Source organism: Formica exsecta, unplaced genomic scaffold (genome assembly GCF_003651465.1).
Source record: "Formica exsecta isolate Colony F162 unplaced genomic scaffold, ASM365146v1 scaffold613, whole genome shotgun sequence".
Lineage (NCBI taxonomy): Eukaryota > Metazoa > Arthropoda > Insecta > Hymenoptera > Formicidae > Formica > Formica exsecta.
The window spans coordinates 216754-237170 of record NW_021853374.1 but is presented as its reverse complement, the minus strand read 5'-3'; the positions used below and the strand labels follow the sequence as shown (position 1 = coordinate 237170).

Sequence of the window (20417 nt, the reverse complement as noted above, 5' to 3'; positions counted from 1 at the left end):
TGTGGCGCGTATTAGAACGAACCTTGCCGCCTAATATATTTTTAAAAGGTATCGACAGATATTTGAACGATCAGTAAGTATAATATATTGTGATATAATTATTTTATATATCATAAAAAAAACATATAAATTAGACAGTATATTTCTAGTTTTATTATTTAAAAAACGTAAATGTGTAAAGTGTCTCCCCCCCCCCTCTCTCTTTCTTTCTCTTTTTCTTTCTCTCTTACTCACAGATTTACATTGTTATTTTTTATTTATAAATTTTTCAATAATTTCAACTAAAATTTTTCTAATAGACATGATACAGATTAATATTTCTTAGCTAATTTCTTAATTACAAACAATTCAAACTGAATAATCTTTCGAAAACCAATAGAAGTACATATGGGTAGTATAAAACTATAATTTTTGTAATATAAGAACTAAAACCATTATTTACAGTTATGACAAAACATTCTCATTATCAGTCATTAATAAATACATAGATATTTTGTTATATGTTATGTTAAATATATATATCATTAAATTAAAGTTTAAGAATTTCTATATTATGGGAATTACTCGTGATAAAAGCGAGTATCTCACATCCGGAGCGTAATGCTTACTGGTGTATCTCGTGGCAGATTCAAGTTCCTTTCACGCTTACTCGGCTTTTCCTTCGAAGCGTTTTGGACGAATGTTTTCATGCCGATTGCAGATTGGGGTCATATGCATCACGCGCCGGACTTCCCCATCTATACAGGGTGTCCGGATATTCAACCGACAAACTTTCAGAGATTGTCGGGGGCATCCTAAGGATCACTTTTTGCAAATGGACCTAGAGTCGGAAACGCATCGTTACATCGCTACGATCGTTACGTCGGAAATGTGGGCGGCACAAGGCTTTGAGCAAGGTAGCCTGCCATGCACGTGTCGTCACAAACGCTTAATTTAGACAGCACATGGCGCGTTGCTTGTCCGAAAAGTACCGCAATTAAATAGCAGTGGCCGACTATACTCTGTAGGTCAGTGCCGGAAGATAGAAACATGATCCTTATGTGCTTTCTGAGCATGTCTAATTTTTCAATATGTTCTTCCTCGTCTTATTCAGCCACTGTCATAATTGTTTTTAAAAAAAAGTATGTAATTATTTACAATGTATTTTTTTAAACAATTATTTGTCTTTTTTTATACTAATTGATTTGTCTCATTATTCTGTACATAAAAGTATTACGGTAAGATTATCGAAAACTAAATATTTTACAAGATATTTTATTTTTTATATCAAAATATGTCAGATTAAAATATAAAATAACTCAAAAAGTACTTAATGAAAAAATACTTTATTATAGTGTTTTGAAAAGCTCTCGAGATAAGCTACAAGAATATGCAATAAAAAATGGGGGTTTCCATTTAAGAAAACAAAGTTGACCTTCAATTGATCCTCAAGGTCAAGTTCAAGGTCAAGTTCAAGGTCACCAAAAGATAGTCCTTCATGATCCCTACAACTTTTGTTCGGGTTATTTCCGTGAATGTTCGTACTTCTGGAGATCATAGAGGGTCCCATTCTTTTCAAATACCCTGTATATACATATATATATATACATATATTAACTTTCTATATATACAAATATTTACAACACATACACACACAATATACTATTATATATAGTGTGTGTTTATGTGTGTACTTTGTATATTTAAATAAGTCGCTATTTCTCTATCAAATTTGTAAAAGAGCGCTTTATTATCGCGAGTGGTTGATGCAATAATATGGTATTAAAATATTGTATATATTTGTATTATATAAAAGGAATAATACATATATGCGTCACGCGCCGGACTTCCCCGTCTATATATATATGCGCATACAATATATACATACGTGCATAATATGCTGTACTCTGTAGGAAAGAGGAAAATTTTATTTATGTTATTATGCATAGGGTGTCCACAGGAACCCAAGAGTATATGTATATTGTAACGGTTAAATTCGTAAAAATGTACTAATATTTTTTATAAATCATTTCTTAATCAGTTTCTTTTTTATATATATATTCCGATAAATAGCTTTTTGTTAAATAAATAGGTTCAAAATTTGGGCCCGCATCGTAAATGCCACGCATAAATAATCCGCGTGAGTTGTATCATTTATATTGACGGACAAGTGTTAAAGATATATTTTACGATTGGCCATATTTTAAATTTCTATATAGTTTAAAAATTATTATTCAAAATTAAAAATGATTTTTTTTTATAATAGTTTTTTATTGCAAAATGTTCCTAAGTTTTAATTGCTCCGTATATACAGATAACGATAAGAATCAACACTGATCAAAGCTTTTTATATCTCAAAATAGGCACTGTTATATTCCGTCGCTTGATCGCTATAAAAAGTAATAATTTAATATACGTATGTATGTGAAAATTCAAAATAAAAATTTCTCATGATACGTTGAATTCGAATAAGAGATTTAGTTAAATAACATTAAATGAAAGTAGAATATTGAATCACACTATCGGAGTAATGGCAAAAAGAACCAAGCGCGGTTTTTGAGGGCGCAAATGTTTATTATAAAATATAATTACAAAATTAATTCGCGAACGTTTCGGCCCTTTTTTTCAATACTCCGCCGTTGATCAGTGTGTCTAGTTCTTTAAGATCACAGTCAGAATACAGTCAACTCGTGCGTTACTTACGCGATCTGCATCATTCCGCCATGTATTGTCCGCGACATGAGAATCGAGGATTACCTCCACATTCTGATACGCAGATTTGGGAGAGAGATTCCGGACTCGACGGATAACTTGAGAATGCACTGCTTCAGTTGTAAATATGCGCCTTTAATCGCTTTAGACTCATTTATTTATTTTTATTTATATTTATTTATGTATTTATTATAATAATTATATTATTTGATGCGCTGAGGATGGCCAAAAAAAGGGCCGAAACGTCCGCGAATTAATTTTGTAATTATATTTTAAAATAAACATTTGCGCCCTCAAAAACCGCGCTTGACTCTTTTTGCCATTACTCCGATAGTGTGATTTTATCCGTTGAGAGCCTTAATTTTATACCTTTGTTTTTAGAATATTGAATAATAATTTTTAAAATGGCAACTATCCGGCATTTGTTATCTTTAGCTTATAATTATTAATATGCACTAGATTTTTTACAGTGAGCTTTGAAGGTATACAATGTAGCAACTCCACCAGCTGAAAGCATCATATATAGGGGAAAGTTGGGTAAATCCGGATAAGCGGGTCACACCGGGTATCCCTGTTTTTTCGTAATAAATGCTGCTATTTATGGCTAACTTGTGTTATTAGTTGTAGATTGGCACCATCATTATTTTAAAACAAACCGTGCTCCTGTGCACACGATATTTCTTTTTTAATAGTAGTTCAAAGTTTTTAACCCCAAAAAGATCGATATTGAGGCAAGAATCGAGTCGTCGTGCACTTTTTCTAAATAGAGCATCTGTTTCGGTAAATGCAACATTGCATTCTGTACATATTAGAGAATATATCATATTAGTTTTGATCAGCACTTTGTACGTCGGAATATACAACCGCTGTATTTGTTATTTTCCTTGTGTTGGGGCGAAACCGGATACTTATACATCTTATGTAATGAAAAGAGGAAGAACTATTATCCTGACGTTGTCTTCCTACAAAAACCAGTTGGAAACGAAAACTAACATTCAGAAAAAGAAACCACTAAAAAAAAATCTTTTTGAGATCCCTAAAGTTAAAAAGTTAAATAAGGAAGTTCTGCAGCAATGTCGAACAAGAGGATATCTTTATTTGTGATATTTGTCAATAGAATACATCTTTATATTGTATTTTGATTAAAATAAATCTAAATTTTGTAATTACACGGTGTTTTGCATATTTTCAAATGGGTACCCGGTTTGACCCTACTGGTAGGACAAAACCGGGTACTTTGACTTCTCCACAAAATCTTGTTATTTTTGGTAACCAAAATTTTTTTTTTTGGTAACCAGTCTTATTTTCTCATAGTTTAAGGTTCATTAAAGAATACTAACGGTCGGCAAAATTTTTTTTACTCTCAGATTTTTTGTAGGAAGACAAATCCAAAAAAGTACCCGGTTTTACCTTACTTTCCCCTATATATATATTTAATTTTGTACGCTCTCTTTCCGACTTTAACGCATTATATATTTGTATATTATCATAGAAAAGAGACATTTTTTAAATGAATGATATACCAACAAACGTTATAAAAGCAGTATAAATATCTTAAATAAAATCTTTTTGAGTCGCACCGAAAGAGGCAATGCAGCTCAGCGCTTTTCTTCTATCGGCACTTTTCGCATCCGGTTTTTCGGGATCCTGCGTGGATTTTCATCGATATTCTTCGAAATTAGGCCTCGGTACATTAGTATGGCATATCTGTACAATTTCTTAAAGTCTGAATCAAAATAATATGAAAACAATTATATATAATGACTTCGTCGTTTATTAAAGACAGATAAAAATATGTTCCATTACTCGTTACATTTGTATAATTGTCAATAAATTTATAATCAATTTATAATAGAAATTATCTCAAAAGTATATAACAAGTAGAGTTGTGCAAATTAGAAACTTGCACATTGCTTCCTCATCATTTTATCTTACAAAGCTTAAGCTGCTTTAAGCATGCGGATTTTTCAATTTTTGCTTCCTCATAGAGGAAGCTTTGTGAGATATCTCAAATTTTCTAAAAGTTACAGCGTGTACAGACATTTCTCAAAAAATCTAAAATTTTATAAAAAATGAATTTATCCATCTAAAAAAATTTAATCCGATATCTCAAATTTTCCGAAAGTTACAGCGTGTACAGACATTTCTCAAAAAATTAAAAATTTTATCAAAAATGAACCTTTTCATCGATTCTCACCAAATTCAATACCAACCATCATTGAATGATACTCTATCCATGTATAAAAAATTTTTGTCACGAAAACAAAGCTTCCTCTATGAGGAAGCAAAAAAGTTTATGTTTTATATATAGATACTTACGGTTTATTGGATACGGTCGTAGGAAGAATGATATATATTTATCGTAATTTGCGATGAAGATATTGAGAATGTATTGTTTTGTAAAAGACATTTTTATTAGCATTAAAACATTATCGATACATTTATATATTATCACTATAGCTTATTTGGCATGTACATACATATGTTTAATGTCTGAAGTTATTTTTTTTCCATAAAAAAGCAAGGTCATCTTCATTTTTTTAAATTGAACCCCCTTTTTTAATTGCATATTCTTGTAGCTTATCTCGAGAGCTTTCCAAAACACTATAATAAAATATTTCTTCATTAAGTATTTTGTTATATACATATGTTTGATATCAAAAATTAAAATTTTGAAGTGATATATTAAATTAACAAATAATAAATGAATGTCAAAACAAAAATAATTAATGTATGGAAAGGTTTTCGTAAAACTACAAAAAGAAAATGAGCATTCGCCAGCATGAAATTAGAGAAATGCCAATTGCGTAAGCAAAATATTAATAAGAAATGAAAGAAGCAAACTAAGATGCGAGCGATATTTATACGTAAAGATCTAACTAAACACGGTAACCAAGCAATGCCAAAAATTAATAACTGTATTATAAGCATGTCTTCAGCTGTTGTAAAAGTATCAGTTATGTAACAATAAAAATGGTATCCCAGAACCATTAGGACGAAAAGGTGGTCTACATATGCAGCACAAATATTTTCTATAATACCTATTCTAAGATCAACTAATCTTTCGCGAGGACGATTCCTGTAAGGCCTCGTAGAAACTGGTACAATAAAGCTGATCACTAATAACGCTATGAAACAGTACTTAACAGAAACTACTCTACTTCCATCATTCTTATTAAAGTAATCTTCATCCGATCCATCGGTACGGTCTTTATCTCCATCACATTTAAATGTGAATAATACGCATTCGCCATCACATTTGTCTATAACATTGAAATCATTTGGGTTTGCATATTAGATATTTGTTAAGGAAATCTGTGTATTATCAGGAAAAACTTAATCTCATAATTAATTTTAAAAAATGCAAGGAAATAATTCTATTTAATCAACTACAAATTTATTCTGAAACATCGATATATTATATTAATTATATAATAGTCTTGTTTTTTCAATAGAGAAAAATGTATATTTAAAAATTTATTTGTAAATATAGATATTTTTCTAAATATCAAAATATTAACTTACCAAGATTGCCATAACAACAAAAATTCAAGGAGCTGTATATAAATAGCAGGCTCACAATACGTGTCATCATCTGCAAAACAAAATGTCAAAGTTTTATTGCGATAAAATAAATTAGACTGTTCCATCTAATATTTCACTGAATTATTTGAATATGTACATATTAAATCTTTGAAATAAAAGTAGAATCAGAATATAAGTAGCTATTGTAAATAGTATGGAACTTGATAGTGCACATGCTATTAGAAAACATATAACAATAAAAGGTGTTTTAAAGCATTAAAGTATGTAGACAAAGTGAGACATTTATTTTTTTCTGGTTATGTATATTTACTATAAATGTATAAATAGACAACTACGTAACTTATTTAAATCAGTGGAAAACAATCTAAATTCACAGAATATGACACGCAAAGATTTGTAAAATATGCAAATATTTATATCAGAAATTATTATTTGTATATATGATATTATATATGAATTCTGTTTTACTCAGCTTTTTCTATGAAATGTTGCAAAATACCCAATTTATATTATATAAATATAAAAGTTTAAGAGGAAATAAAATGTCCAGAACCCTAAAAGTTCTGTTATAAAATAATCCTTTTTTTATATATTGAATTATTGTTGATTCATGTTTGACAATGTCTCTACAAGGAGGCAAGAAAAATTTAGTACATAAAAATAACTTAGAAGGTTGCGAATTAGAAACACTATACATCTAAATAAAAAAAATTTATATTATAAATCTTCAATCTTAGTCATTCAATCTTAATCAGTTTTATAATAATAGATATTATGACTCGAGCTTTCAAAAGTTCATGTTATAAAATCGATTTTTGTTTATATTATTTGAATAATTCAATATATAAAAAAAGGATTGTTTTATAACAGAACTTTTAGTGTTATGGACATTTTATTTTCTCTTAAACTTTTATATTTATATAATATAAATTGGGTATTTTGCAACATTTCATAGAAAAAGCTGAGTAAAACAGAATTCATATATAATATCATATATACAAATAATAATTTCTGATATAAATATTTGCATATTTTACAAATCTTTGCGTGTCATATTCTGTGAATTTAGATTGTTTTCCACTGATTTAAATAAGTTACGTAGTTGTCTATTTATACATTTATAGTAAATATACATAACCAGAAAAAAATAAATGTCTCACTCTGTTTACATACTTTAATGCTTTAAAACACCTTTTATCAGCTCATATCGAATATCAGTAAGATTTTTGTTGCAAACTCGATTAGCAAAAGCATCATGTGTGTTATTAGTATGTATAGATTTACAGATACAAAAATACGTTATGTGCATGAATTCTCCAGGTACTCGTTATGCATTACATCATAGGATAGCGCGGATATTTTCAAAATAAAATTAATATAATCAATAATTTAAGAAACTTAATATTAAATATTGAATAAATATTTTTAAATATTAATTACTGAATAATAAATAATACAAGGCAAGAAAAAGAAATAAAATAAAAGAAGACTTAAAAATTAAACTGAAATTATAATATTAACAAAAATTGCTTTTTTTTATTTACAAAGAAAAAACAAAAACTGTTTTTTTTTATTAAAAAAAAATAAAAATTTTGTTAAGTTTGTATCAGACTATGCATTGAAAATTGAAGATTGAAGATTAAAAATTGGAATTTTATTAATTAGAGAAAAAGGAACTAAAATTTCTTTGTCTTGATTGATCAAATTTCAATCTTGAATCTTCAATTTCAATCTTTATGCATAGTGTCAATGCGTAATCTAATACACGCGCTTCTTTGACTTAGCATCGTTGAATAATGCACAAAATTTGCATAAAAGTATTATTGGAGTCTTGAAAAGATTATTTAGATTGTTTCAATAATTACTTCTTTGCCCATGAATAATTCTGTGTAATAATGATGATATTAGTATCATGAATAATACGTTCATGATATTAGTATCATAGTGTTTTGTAAGAAATAGCGCATACTATGCGTTTACGAGTATACGATATTAGCTTGATTAAAATAATTAGGAGAACGTCAGCTATACGGATATATGTCTCTTAGGCAATTTTCTGCTATTACCGTTTAATAAAGCATTTACGGGGATTTTTGCATTTATATAAAATCTTTCCCGTACTCGTAGAACGCGCTGACAAAGTTCATACGGAAAGAAGAACGTACAGAAACATTTTCTTGCGGTATAAACTAACAATTAAATTAAAATATAAGTTTCGAACGTATCCAATATCGCAAGGTAGTGTGTCTTATTGAGAGAAATTATAATATAATTACCTGGTAAATCATTTTGTCAACTACCCGCGACAACGAAGAGTCACATTCAGAGCGCAATGCTTACTAGTGCACCTCGCAGATTCCTTTCACGCTGACTCGGCTTTTCCCTCAAAGCGTTCTGGACGAATGTTTGCAATTGGAGTCACGCACTGGATCTTTTACAGGTGATAGATAAAAACAGGTTTTCTGCGCCACTTAATGACCGATATTTTTCCTTTTGGCAGTTATTCGGAATTTGTTATCTTTGGCTTATAATTATTAATACGCACTAGATCTTTTACAGGTGATAGATAAAAACAGGTTTCCTGCGCCACTTAATGACCGATATTTTTCCTTCCGGTATATCATCTAATTGAGCTTCTAATTGAGCTTCCGCCAATATATATTTTGTGAAGGCGACAAGAAAAGTACATGATATAATAAGCGAACTTTGAAGGTATATAATGCAGCAACTCCACCAGCTAAAAGCGTCATATACAGGCTGTCTGGTAAAGATTGTGCCAACGCTCGTGAGCGGGTAGAGCACAATAAATTGAACAGAAAAGTCCTTTACCATTTTGCGATTTTCGTAATAATTATTGAGAAATTAATTAAAAAAGATCGACCAATTCGCGTAATTATAAGCGCCGTTTTACGCCCATAAACTTCATTAACACAGGCCTTCTTTTACCTTTTCCTTAACATTTTATGGCTATTATACTTTCTAGCAAGAATCACACATAAACACAATGTCATACAATCGGCTAGAAAAATTTTCAGAATTTCAAACATTTTTTCTTTGATATAATTGTGTGATACAAATTCAATGTCAAAATTGTCAAATTCAAAATGATGGACTCAATATGGCGGATGCCAAAACTTAAAAAATGTTTAGATTGCAATCTAAACATTTGAGTCCACTATTTTGAATTTGACATTTTTGGCACTGGATTCGTATTCAGCGATCTAAAAAACTCTTAAGTTTAAATAATAATTGAAAGCTATTTGGTAAAGGTAAATCGTCAATGACCTAAGTTACAGCTAACTATTGCAATACATCCCATATATAACCATGGATATCTTATTAACCATAACCGACACCACAAATTTCTTTTGAGGGTTGAAAGTCCTAACAACATACTTTATTTTGATTGTAATAAAACTTCTCCACACGTCAAGCACGTCACATATTGTAGTTATAATATGACAAAGTTCGTGAAAATAGCCCTTTTTGCAAGTTTAATTGTAAATTTCTCAAAATTCTGACGTAATAGAGCAATTTCGGAACCGGATTTATGTTCAGCATTCACAAACCTATAAGAAACGACTAGTCCCGTTCCGATGTTCTTTTTTTTTTGTTGAACTGTGTTGTTAAACTGAACTTTGAATCTCCAGCCATCGAATCTTGCGAGCCGATCTTCACGAGTGCGCATTTAAATTTTTCTCGATCTGAATATCGTATCGTAAACATTCGTCGCAATCGAAAGTTTGAATCCACACTTTATTAAAAAAATGCCGTTAGATTTTTGATTACGGCTTTAATACCTGAAATATCTTAATCGAAAGTTTGACTTAAAATTCCGGATAAGCTACTTGATAAGACCGCGGCCCCTGTACATGGGCAAAATTGTTGTCAAGCTAGAAATGTATTTTTATGTACTTGGCGTCGCATCGCTATCGCGTCGCTTAGATTGTGAATTTCGAGATAACTCTAAAAAAAATAGATTTTTAACATCACAATAGTTTAAGCATATATTTTAAAAGAAATATCGATAATATAATTTTAAAATTAGCAAAAAAAAAAATAGTGCCAACGGTACATGGTGTTCCCAAGCGGTCACCCATCTAAGTACTGACCATGCCCAACGTTGCTTAACTTCAGTGATCGGACGAGAACTGGTGTATGACAACGTGGTATGACTGTTGGCGAAAGTATAATTTCCAATTGTTGCAGAAATACAGAATTTGAAAATTTCGAGATAACTATATAGATATAGTAGATTTTATCATCACAATAATTGAAGCGTGTAATTGAAAAGAAATATCGATATTGATAAGATATAAATTAGCCAAAAAAAAAAAGAGATAGTGCTAACGGTACATAATGTTCCCAAGTGATCATCCATATTTAACTGTCAGAACAATCTCTCTTACAACATACTTAAATAGCTATTGCAAAATTGGTGAAATGTGACCATTTATAAATTTTTACCGAAATTCTTAAGGGGATCCTTAAGAGGATGCCGGACCGTCCTGTTTTACCGACCATAATAATTATATATTTGCTTAATATAGAAGTTTTGGCAGTTTGTATGTACAAAATAAGATAGGTTCCCACTCGGAAATGCATGAAAGAATATAAGTGAACGTTTGAAAATATATTTAGAAGCCTAGTAAAAAACATTTCGGTGTACAAAATTTTTGAACACCGAAATGTTTTTTACTAGGCTTCTAAATACATTTTCAAACGTTCACTTATATTCCTTCATGCATTTATTTCATGTAACCAATAAAAAAATTCCGTCTACAAAGTGTAATTAATTATGGCCGGTAAAACAGGACGGTCCGGCATCACCTTAAGAGGATCATGACCATAATTTTTTTACCGACCGAACACAATTTTTTGATTTTATCAGTTTTTGTAATGGCTATATGGCAGGGATGTTTCCAATTTTTAGTAACAAAAACATGTCAAAATATAATTAAATTAAAAATATATTTAAATTGAATAAACTAATAATCAAATATAATTTTCCTTAATACATTCATTATGTTACATTATATATTCTCTCTTCATTTTTTCTGTTTAACTTTGTAATAATACGGTTGTAATATATATTACGGTCTATAACAAGCGCAAAACTTTTAGGCTTTAGTTTATGTACCGTAATATATATCCTAAAACTGGAATTATTTCATGTTGCATAACTTACGTCAAAAATGTTCATGCGGTTTAATATCATATCATCGAAAAGTAGGAACTCACGTAACTTTTGTTCCGATGCATATGCTATGAAATAATCTCTTCGATTACCGTAAAAATTAAGAGAAAAACATTTTTAATAAAATCAAAAAAAGAGAGAGAAAAAGAAAAGATAAAGCGGAGCAAAGCTCTTTCTAATCTATAATTAAGATTTTTTTCAGAAATCTTATTGTTATACAATTGATGGAGATCTAGTTTTGTTGGAAAATTCCAAAACGTTTTCGTTTTTTGTGGTTCGATTTCTACTCTTGCACGCATGAAATGTAAACTTTGTGCAGTAGAATTTTGAGAGAGAGAGAGTTTGTGCGATAGTAATTTCCTGTATAATAATGTTACGTCTAGACTCTAGGAAGGATGAGTCAATGGAAGGACGCAACAACTATCTTTTATTACCCCGAAGTTAAACGTCTTGTAGCGTTTGGAATCGAGTTAAACGAACCAATAGGTCTGAAAAGCAGGTAAACGACCAAATCGCTATTACGCTGGATATTCAGACGTTCATTCGGTGGTCCTTTTTTGGTAAGAGAATTTAATCTCTTTTACACGGGATGGGATCAAGTGCGACCTTTCGACTAGGAATGAGTGGGGGTTAATAAAGAATTATTTTTATTTTAATTAACAAAGTATGAATTTATTCATTTTTAAAATAAAGATGGATATACATGATTATATAAAAATAAAAAAAATAATAATAGTGGTAATTTCTTGGTAAGTATGTGTGTGTGTGTATGTGTGTGTGTGTCTTAGTTCACGGATGTTACATTAGTATGGAGGACATCAATCAGAATATAAGGGAAAGATTCTATCGTTAACATTTAGGTTCTGACTGGTTATTACAATAAAGGTTTAATTAGTCAAAAAAAAGCAAAACATATGTGTGAGAGTGAGAAGGGAAATAAAGGATTATAAGGTGAGGGAATAGAGGGAGATTTTCCTGATTAAATTTAATTCTGATAGAACGAATCGGCTTCTAAATCAGGTAGTTCATCACAGAACTTCTGTATAGCTGTTTGAAGTCATCTGACTCCGAAAGGAGGAGACAGAGAGGATGAATCGGCCAGGATGATTGTCGATAAAGAGGAAAAGGATCGTGGGGAAAGCGGTGGTTCGATACCCGGAGAAAGATGTTCCAAGAAGTATATGGGAGAGTAGCTGGGGGAAAGGTGGTATGATGAGAGAGAGAGTAGGTTCGGCGGTTTGTATTGTTAATTGTGATGGCTTAGGATTTTGTTCGGCGCAAAAATTAAAATCTACGGGCGCTCGAGTCTTCCGACTTCCGACTCCTGCGATGGATTAATCTGCTGGGTTGCAAGGTGTAGATTTTGCCCGACCTGGTTTTCACTACGGAACCAGTGCGAATATAGTGATGTTATTTATCGCGGGAGTTAGATGTATAAATGAAATGGATTAGTTGTGACTTACTTTTTATCGCGAAGGCAGAAAGTTAGCGAATTCGATTAAGAAGTTGGCGGATTCGTGCGTTGTGGGTCGCTCTGTTGCAGTTGGTCGAGAGACGATGCCGATTGAGAACACTGGTTTGCACAATCAATTAACTCGCGGATCACGGTGCAGAAGCACAAAGCAAGATTGCGTGAAGACTGGAGAATAAGTGTGTGAATGTCTCTTCAAGTCTTTTTTTTATAATCCTCTTTTTAGAGGTGTATTCTAATTCTAATAGTGGAAATCTTCCAAAACTTCAACGAATTGAAATTGCGCAGAAGTGGGGATTCTTCACTTTAACGAATTAAAAATTGTGCTAGTGTCCTCATTAGGCGGGGTGACTCTCCTACTTTTCGAGTTTTTACCCGTGGTGATCGTCGATTGGTGATCTCAATATCAGTTCAAAGTCCCTTGAACATTAGCTTTCCCGGCGGACCCTCGAGCACGTGACCTGGTCAGGAAAAATCTTCCTTATGATTATTTTTATTGATATTGATGCAGCTATGTTTACTGAATATTTTGTTAAGGAAATTTTATCATTATTGATTCAGTTGTACTTGGCAGATATTTTGTTAGAAGGAATTTTATTATATATATAATTCTTTATTGTTCCCCTTGGGGTTACAAAACATCCAATCCTACACAACATACAAATAAAACAACGCGATACATCTTTTTCTTAAAACAAAACTCTTAACCTATCTCGCAAACTTAACCTAGACTCCTTACCCTACCTACCCTGCGGAAAATGGTCGATTAAAACCGATTAAAACATAATCTGTTTTAATCGGTTTTAATCGGTTCAATCCGTTTTTGTCTCGGAAAGCCCTTTCGAACGAGCTCTCACTCAACTCCACATGCTATTTAAGATTTTTTGGCTCCCCCCTTTCTCCCGTCCCTCGCGGGTGTAGAGGTGGGTGTTTTTGTGGTTAAATAATAGACTTTGTGATTCCATTGTATCCTTATAAATTTCAATCCTATATTTCAAACCATTCAAAAATTATTTAGGTGGTCCGGAACTTTTGGTAGGCACTGTATACAACATATATTTTATATTTTATATATTTTAATTTTGAAAAATAAAAGTTCAGATTAAAAAAAAATTAATAGTATTTACATTTGTACTTATAAAAGTACGTAAAATTTATTGACGTTTATATTTTATTTAGTATTATTATAATATAAAGATAATTAATAATATTATTAATATAAAGATAATTAATAATATATACATATATGTAATAAAGATATTTTAATATTTTGATTTATATAAATATTTTTTCCAGTACTTTACAAATAATTTAAGATAATAACAAATACTTGCATAAATATATCATCACAATAGTCATCAACCGATCTCAATTATTCAAACAAAGCGCTGCGCACAATAATGGGCGCGTTCAGGAGACACAACCGTTGAGCATCGTCTTGTCAACACTCGACTTTGATTTGTTGGTTCTAGAAGTAAAAACCAATCACGTTCGATTGCTACTCAACGGTTGTGTCTCCTGAACGCATCCAATATGGCGGATGATTGGACCTGAAGATCAAATATACCGACCAGTGATGCGGACACAGAGTGAAACTACTGTATATATTTATATTGTGTCGAAGTCGTGTAAAAATGATAGTACACCTTCCTGAATTAAATTTCTCGCGAATTGTCGCGACATTGATTCTATGGACGCGATGTGCGCAGATTTGCGGAGGAATCGAGGCCGAAGTCGAGTTCGATGTGGAAGGAAGCGGATTTCATAGGTTAGAAATGTCATAGGTTAGGATTTCATAGGCTGGATTACGAGTAAACGATGCTCTTCCCCGTAGAACTGTCATATTTTTCTATCTTTTACAGAACATTTATTTATCACGCGTATTTCAAGGATTTTATCAATGATAACTGTCAAGCTGCCATTTACATGGAATTACCATCGGAATTGTATGTCAATGTGGACGAAGTAGCAGAATTGAGAAGAAAGGGCACGGTACATGCTTTAACCACACTAAATAATTGATATAATTTGAAAAAAAATTGCAATTTTCCATCTTGACATATTTATTTTATTTACATCTAAAATTAATTATATACATTAAAAATTACTGTGCATTGTTTGAAATCCCCTAAATAATGAATTTTGGGATTATATTAAAAATACAAAATGAAAGAACATATATCAACATTATTTCTGATTATTGTAAATTTTGTGAAAAGAATATATATTAGTTATATTAATTCAACAGTTATTTTTTTTTTATATTTGTACATATTTTTTTATTTACACTTAACAAATTAGAGATTTTCTTATTCTAATTAATTAATAATACTAATTGATAATATTGCAGAGTACAATCTGTTCCATAGGTGAGACTGATGTCGAGCTATTCGCCGAGAAGGCTAGTCGGCAAAACGTGACAGCTTGCACATCCGTAAATTTATCATCGTCCAGTTTAATGATCCCACTTCATCAGCGTTATCGGTACGCTCGTGAGACCGGTGGCTACGTCGACGCAATTGTGCCTGAGCCGAAGCTGTTTCTGGGATGCCGGGAGAGGCTCAGAGATCATAGAGTGTCCAAGACGGATCTATGCGAGCCGTGCGTCAGTCTTGCAATCAAGTGGCGTGAAATTCCATATCGTATGTTGAATAATCGTGCATACGTGTGGCCGATACCGGTCGGAGATTCATCTCTCTCGATGTATGTCACTTACGTCACGTTATTGGCAACGGTTATCGGCGCGATGTTTATCGCGTATGCTATTCGAATCAATACATCGAAGAATCATTCGAAACAAGACTGAGATAGTTTAAGATTTAATATACAAGTAGTTTTGCAACTCTAGAAATGTTTTTATTAATGATTGTTCCAAATAGATTAAATATCCATTGTTTTTATATGAGAATTTAAGAAGATTTTATATATTATATAGTCTTACAAATTTTTCAATTGTGATGTTTTAATAGTTTTGAGATTAAATTCGTCGATATTTAATTTAAATTTATTTAAATTAAATTAAACTAAGTTTTATTCAAATTGAATCGCAACATTTTTGTTGCAAAGTCTATTCGAATTTAATCGCAGAACTTCCTGTACAAATATATACATTTGACTCGATCAATATTCTCTTTATACATTTTATATATATTTGTATATTTGGGCTCACTGCAATTTATATGCAGCCTCTAGTCAAAGTCTTTAGTAGATATAATGGACAGTCTCACGTGCATGTTTTTAAGATGATATCGTACTCCAAGTCATTTAAAAGTTGGCATACAAACCACATATCCACACATTTAAAATGAACACAGTTTAAAAAATAAAAAGGGAAACAAGTGTCACATGGCATTTTACGCTTTTCTATTTTGATTGTCATGGAATCTTTTCAATGTTTTTCTGCTCCTGTATCGTCGCCACAGTCATCGGTGTCATCGATATTTTATGCACGATGCTATCTCGCCTGCTTTTAATCTCGTCATTCCACTTTTGCACCTCGCTGGTGCCGAATATGATGAAGGTTAGATTGCCCACTGTGTATATCCCAGCCGACAGGAAGAACACGGTTCGCCATTGCAAAATGTTAGTCTAAACAGGAGAAAAAAGTGATTAAACTTGTTTTGATTTCATGAAGCAGAAGAATGTATTAAGTGCAACGAACAATGGAATCGAAAATATTTAATAGGACTTATTTTTAATATATAAATAATAAAACATTATATATAAAAGAAGCTATTCAGAATATATTGTCAAAATACTTTTCATGTTTGCATTTATGTTTCGATTCAATCATTTCAGAAGTAATATAACAAAATATAGAAATATATATAGAATATCGAGTGTGAAAATGTAATCACACAATTTATTTTTATACATATATTTATAAATCTTTAGAGTAAGCTATGATAAATTCTAAGGAAAAAGAGGATAAATTTACGTTTAAATCTCGAAGAGTTCATCCATTCAATATTGTTCGATCTTTTTTAAATTTATAAATTTTTTTAAATTTTTTAAATTTATAATTGTATGATAAAAGTAAAAATACGAATGAGAGATTTTACGAACCGGATCCTCGACGATTACGCCGGCGATCAGCGGCGCGAGAATGCTGCAAATGGACGCAATGGCATTCGTTAATCCCATGAGCGTGCCGGCAAAGTTGGGGCTGAGATCCATATGATTAACGTTGTGACCGCAGAAAGCGGCGATATTGCTGGACACAGCTATGACGAGGATGCTGATAGCTAATTCCGGCTGGTCCTGTCTTGTGTAACCCAGTCCGATCAGCGCGATCGCTGGCGTCCACTGGCCGATCGTGTTGCAGATCTTCCGCGACATTTGTGTCGTCACGATGTTCTTCCGGATGCAGAGATCGGACACGTAACTGATCGGGAAACTGACGATCCATGCTGTCAAGTACGGTAACGCGGTCATCAAACCGTTCTGCGTACAAGGACAAAGAAGAATGCAGAATATTAATTGAAATTATATTATTCAAATTTAATTCAATTTTTTTCTAACAGCAGGAGAAGATTTTTTGGCAATATCGAAGAAAAATTGGAAAATATTATTTCATGAAATTTATCTTTTGCATAAAGATATATTTACGACAATTTATATAAAAGTATAATTATATATATCTAAAAAATTTCTTAAATTTTATCTTTCATTAATTTCTTGCGGCAGTCATTGGCTTTCGCTTATTGACAATGGCACTGAAACTAATGTCCACGATGTCCATGATGATCCACCGACCAGAGCCTCGAATTGATCCGAGGTTTGGCATATCAATCATTCGTCTATCGTCGACATACGCATTGAACTATTAATTAATATTCCACACGCACCGTACGCGATTTTCGCAGTCGAAACACGCGCGCTACCTGACCGAATTCCAAGGTCCAGAGTTTTTTCCAAAATTTTGCAAAAGCATAGCGGAAGACTAGGGTTTAAATTCTATCTAAAATATTACAAGAAACTCACTTTCTTGATGTCGAAACGCATGATCGAAGCCATATAGGACGGGATTTCCGTTAGCAGCATCCAGAATCCCCAGGATTGCGCGCATTGCGTCGCCAATAGTGCCCAAACCGGTGGACTCTTTAATACGGATATCCACGGAGTGGAAGGTTTCTAAAAATAAAAAATAAGTATAGAAAAGAAAATTCATTCCGCAATCGCAAAATTTCCTTAAACTCGAAAATTTTAATTTAAAGACACAGAATTAAGATCGTCTGCTTCTCCTTAAATCAAATCTAATATTTTTAGTATTTTTTTATTTATGTAAATTTATTCACAAATATATATATAATGATTTATATAATTTATATATTTAGCACTCTCTCCTCTTATTTAAATTATAAAGTTCTTAAAATTGGACTAAATTTAAAATCAATAAGTTTAAATTGATCCTCAAAGTGTGTGACGAATTTAATTGATGTGAATTCATTTTTTTTTTTTTTTTATATAGTATATTGAAGGAATATGTTACCTCATCGATCTCTGTTATTCCCAGACTCATCTCGATATACTCCTTTTCGTCGAAAGGTATGCTGGGATGTTCAGAGGGTGAATCCTTCCCAAGTAGGTAGAAACCGATGCCACACAGCATGCTGAGGCTTCCCCAAACGTAAAAACAGCTGGGCCAGCCGATTGGTGATGCCGCGAGAAAGCCGGTACTCAGCAAACATACTACGTTTCCGATCCAGCCACCGGAATAAACGAATGTTGCTGAAAAAGTATGGAAAATATATTACAAGTACACTGAAAAAAATGTACTATATACAAATTTTTTTTTTATTTAAAAAGAAAATTTATTTAAATACTTGCAAGCAAATTAGTAATTTTAATTAAGCAAAATATATATATTTGAATTAGTAAAATATAAAACAAAAGCGAAGTATGCTTTTATTTGCAAATAAAAAAAATTTGTTTTTTTATCCTTATACTAAATTACTTCCTTTAAAAAAAAACATTTTTTAATTTTTGACTGCTTGTTTCAAAAATACAGATTTTCTTTATTTTAATAAATAATTTTTTATCTTCAAATAAATATTTTTTTATATTAAAATTTTAAATCATTTATTTTAAAAATTATAATTTTTTTACATACAAATAATTTATTTAATATAATATATTTTTGGAAACAAAGTATACATTTATTTAAGTAAAAAAATAAAAATTAACAAAATGTATTTATTTCATTGAAAAAATTTTTTTTTTTTGGAGAATGTGTAATCTCAAAATAAATTTTAAATTTTCTCTTTAAAAATCGTAAACTTCGAGTATATTTCTTTTTATGAAATTTGCAAGATTATCGCTGTCTTGAAAAACCTGGGAAATGTCGAGGATTGATGGAAAAAACTGGGGAATAGAGAATCGAGAAACTTGTATATATATAATTTACTTGAGTTACGGAAATATATCTTTACTATGCGATATTTATTATGAAAAAAGGATCATTTAGGAGGTTTTTGCGTACCGAACGACAATCTCGACGTGCTTAATTTATTCGACATTGCCAGACTGTGATAAGAATTTTTTATCTGCGTCAAACGTGCTTGTCAATTAAATAGCAATGCCATTGTCAGCCAAGAATGATTACTAGTTTTACATCATATAACCGATTAACAAATGTTAAGTCGATTCAAAAGAAATAGATCATCAATTGAGATTTAAAATAAAAAATTAAGAGTCATCGATTTTGAGAAATCTTAGCATAAAACAATCCAGAATTATTACAAAAATATAACAGCAATTTTCTAAAATATTAGTCTCCGAAATCCCCAATATCTGTTATATTTTATTAAACGTGAAAAATGTAGGATTTGACAATACTTATATATACTCGGATTAGAGAGAGAGGATGAAAGTACACATTTGTCACGCATTATCAAATAAGAAAATCACTGACCGAGTCTACCGCGCTCCTCGGGTGGCGACCACTTGGACAATAGGGTATGAAGAGACGGTAGAGTAGCACCCTGGGCCAGGCCGCAGATCACTCTGGCGGCGATCACCGCCTGCCAGCCACTGTAATGAGCGGCGAATGGGCTGCTGAGGGTCAGCAGACCAGAGATGATAAGGGTCGCCGACAACAGTCTCTGGGCGCTCCATCGCTGGGCGAGGATGCTGGCGGGTATTTGCGTGCAGGTGTAGCCCCAGAAGAAGGAACTGAGGATTATGTGCTTGACCGATTCGCTCCAGTCAAACTCCTTCGGCAGGAGAGGGATCCACATGATGTTTAGAATCCGCGCGAAAGGTAATCATTGTTATTATGTACGCACCTCGAAATTGGGATTAGCGCTGGCCGCATTGGTCATTGCCTCCAGGGTCACCGAGGTCGTCACCCGGACGGCGTAGCAGCAAAAGAAGCCCAAGCACATGAGCACTACCTGCGTGTGTCTGCATCCGTATCGTGCTACGAGAGATTAATGTTAATATTATGATACGTAATATAATAATTATATACTTTATTTAATATAATACAATATATTTTTAATTATTATATTT

At 31.8% G+C, this 20417-nt stretch overlaps 2 protein-coding genes and 1 non-coding gene across 4 annotated transcripts in view; 1 reads left to right on the top strand and 2 right to left on the bottom strand.

The window, feature by feature from the left end:
- Positions 1-10300: 10300 nt before the first annotated feature.
- LOC115242598 lies at positions 10301-10420 on the bottom strand. Its single transcript, XR_003885079.1, has one exon. It is a non-coding gene; the product is annotated as a 5S ribosomal RNA (ribosomal RNA).
- A 4017-nt stretch (positions 10421-14437) lies between these two features.
- On the top strand, positions 14438-16251 carry LOC115242591. Of its 2 annotated transcripts, none has more exons than XM_029818988.1 (3): positions 14438-14673; positions 14768-14897; positions 15256-16251. In XM_029818988.1, exons 1-3 carry the CDS (start codon positions 14540-14542, stop codon positions 15709-15711), a joined length of 720 nt encoding a protein of 239 aa, XP_029674848.1. In that variant the 5' UTR covers positions 14438-14539; the 3' UTR covers positions 15712-16251. The 2 variants fall into 2 exon arrangements, 1 of the variants encoding a protein (XP_029674848.1); XR_003885078.1 differs by having other exon boundaries at positions 14443-14689; positions 15275-15676.
- LOC115242590 (putative inorganic phosphate cotransporter) overlaps positions 16248-20417 on the bottom strand; it is a 16573-nt gene continuing 12403 nt past the window's right edge. The window contains exons 2-7 of the mRNA XM_029818987.1: positions 20192-20325; positions 19819-20119; positions 18397-18635; positions 17889-18038; positions 16971-17348; positions 16248-16493 (exon numbers count right to left, since the gene is read on the bottom strand). Coding sequence (XP_029674847.1) covers positions 16281-16493; positions 16971-17348; positions 17889-18038; positions 18397-18635; positions 19819-20119; positions 20192-20325 — 1415 coding nt within the window. The 3' untranslated portion in view covers positions 16248-16280. The remainder of the gene's footprint in view (positions 16494-16970; positions 17349-17888; positions 18039-18396; positions 18636-19818; positions 20120-20191; positions 20326-20417) is intronic.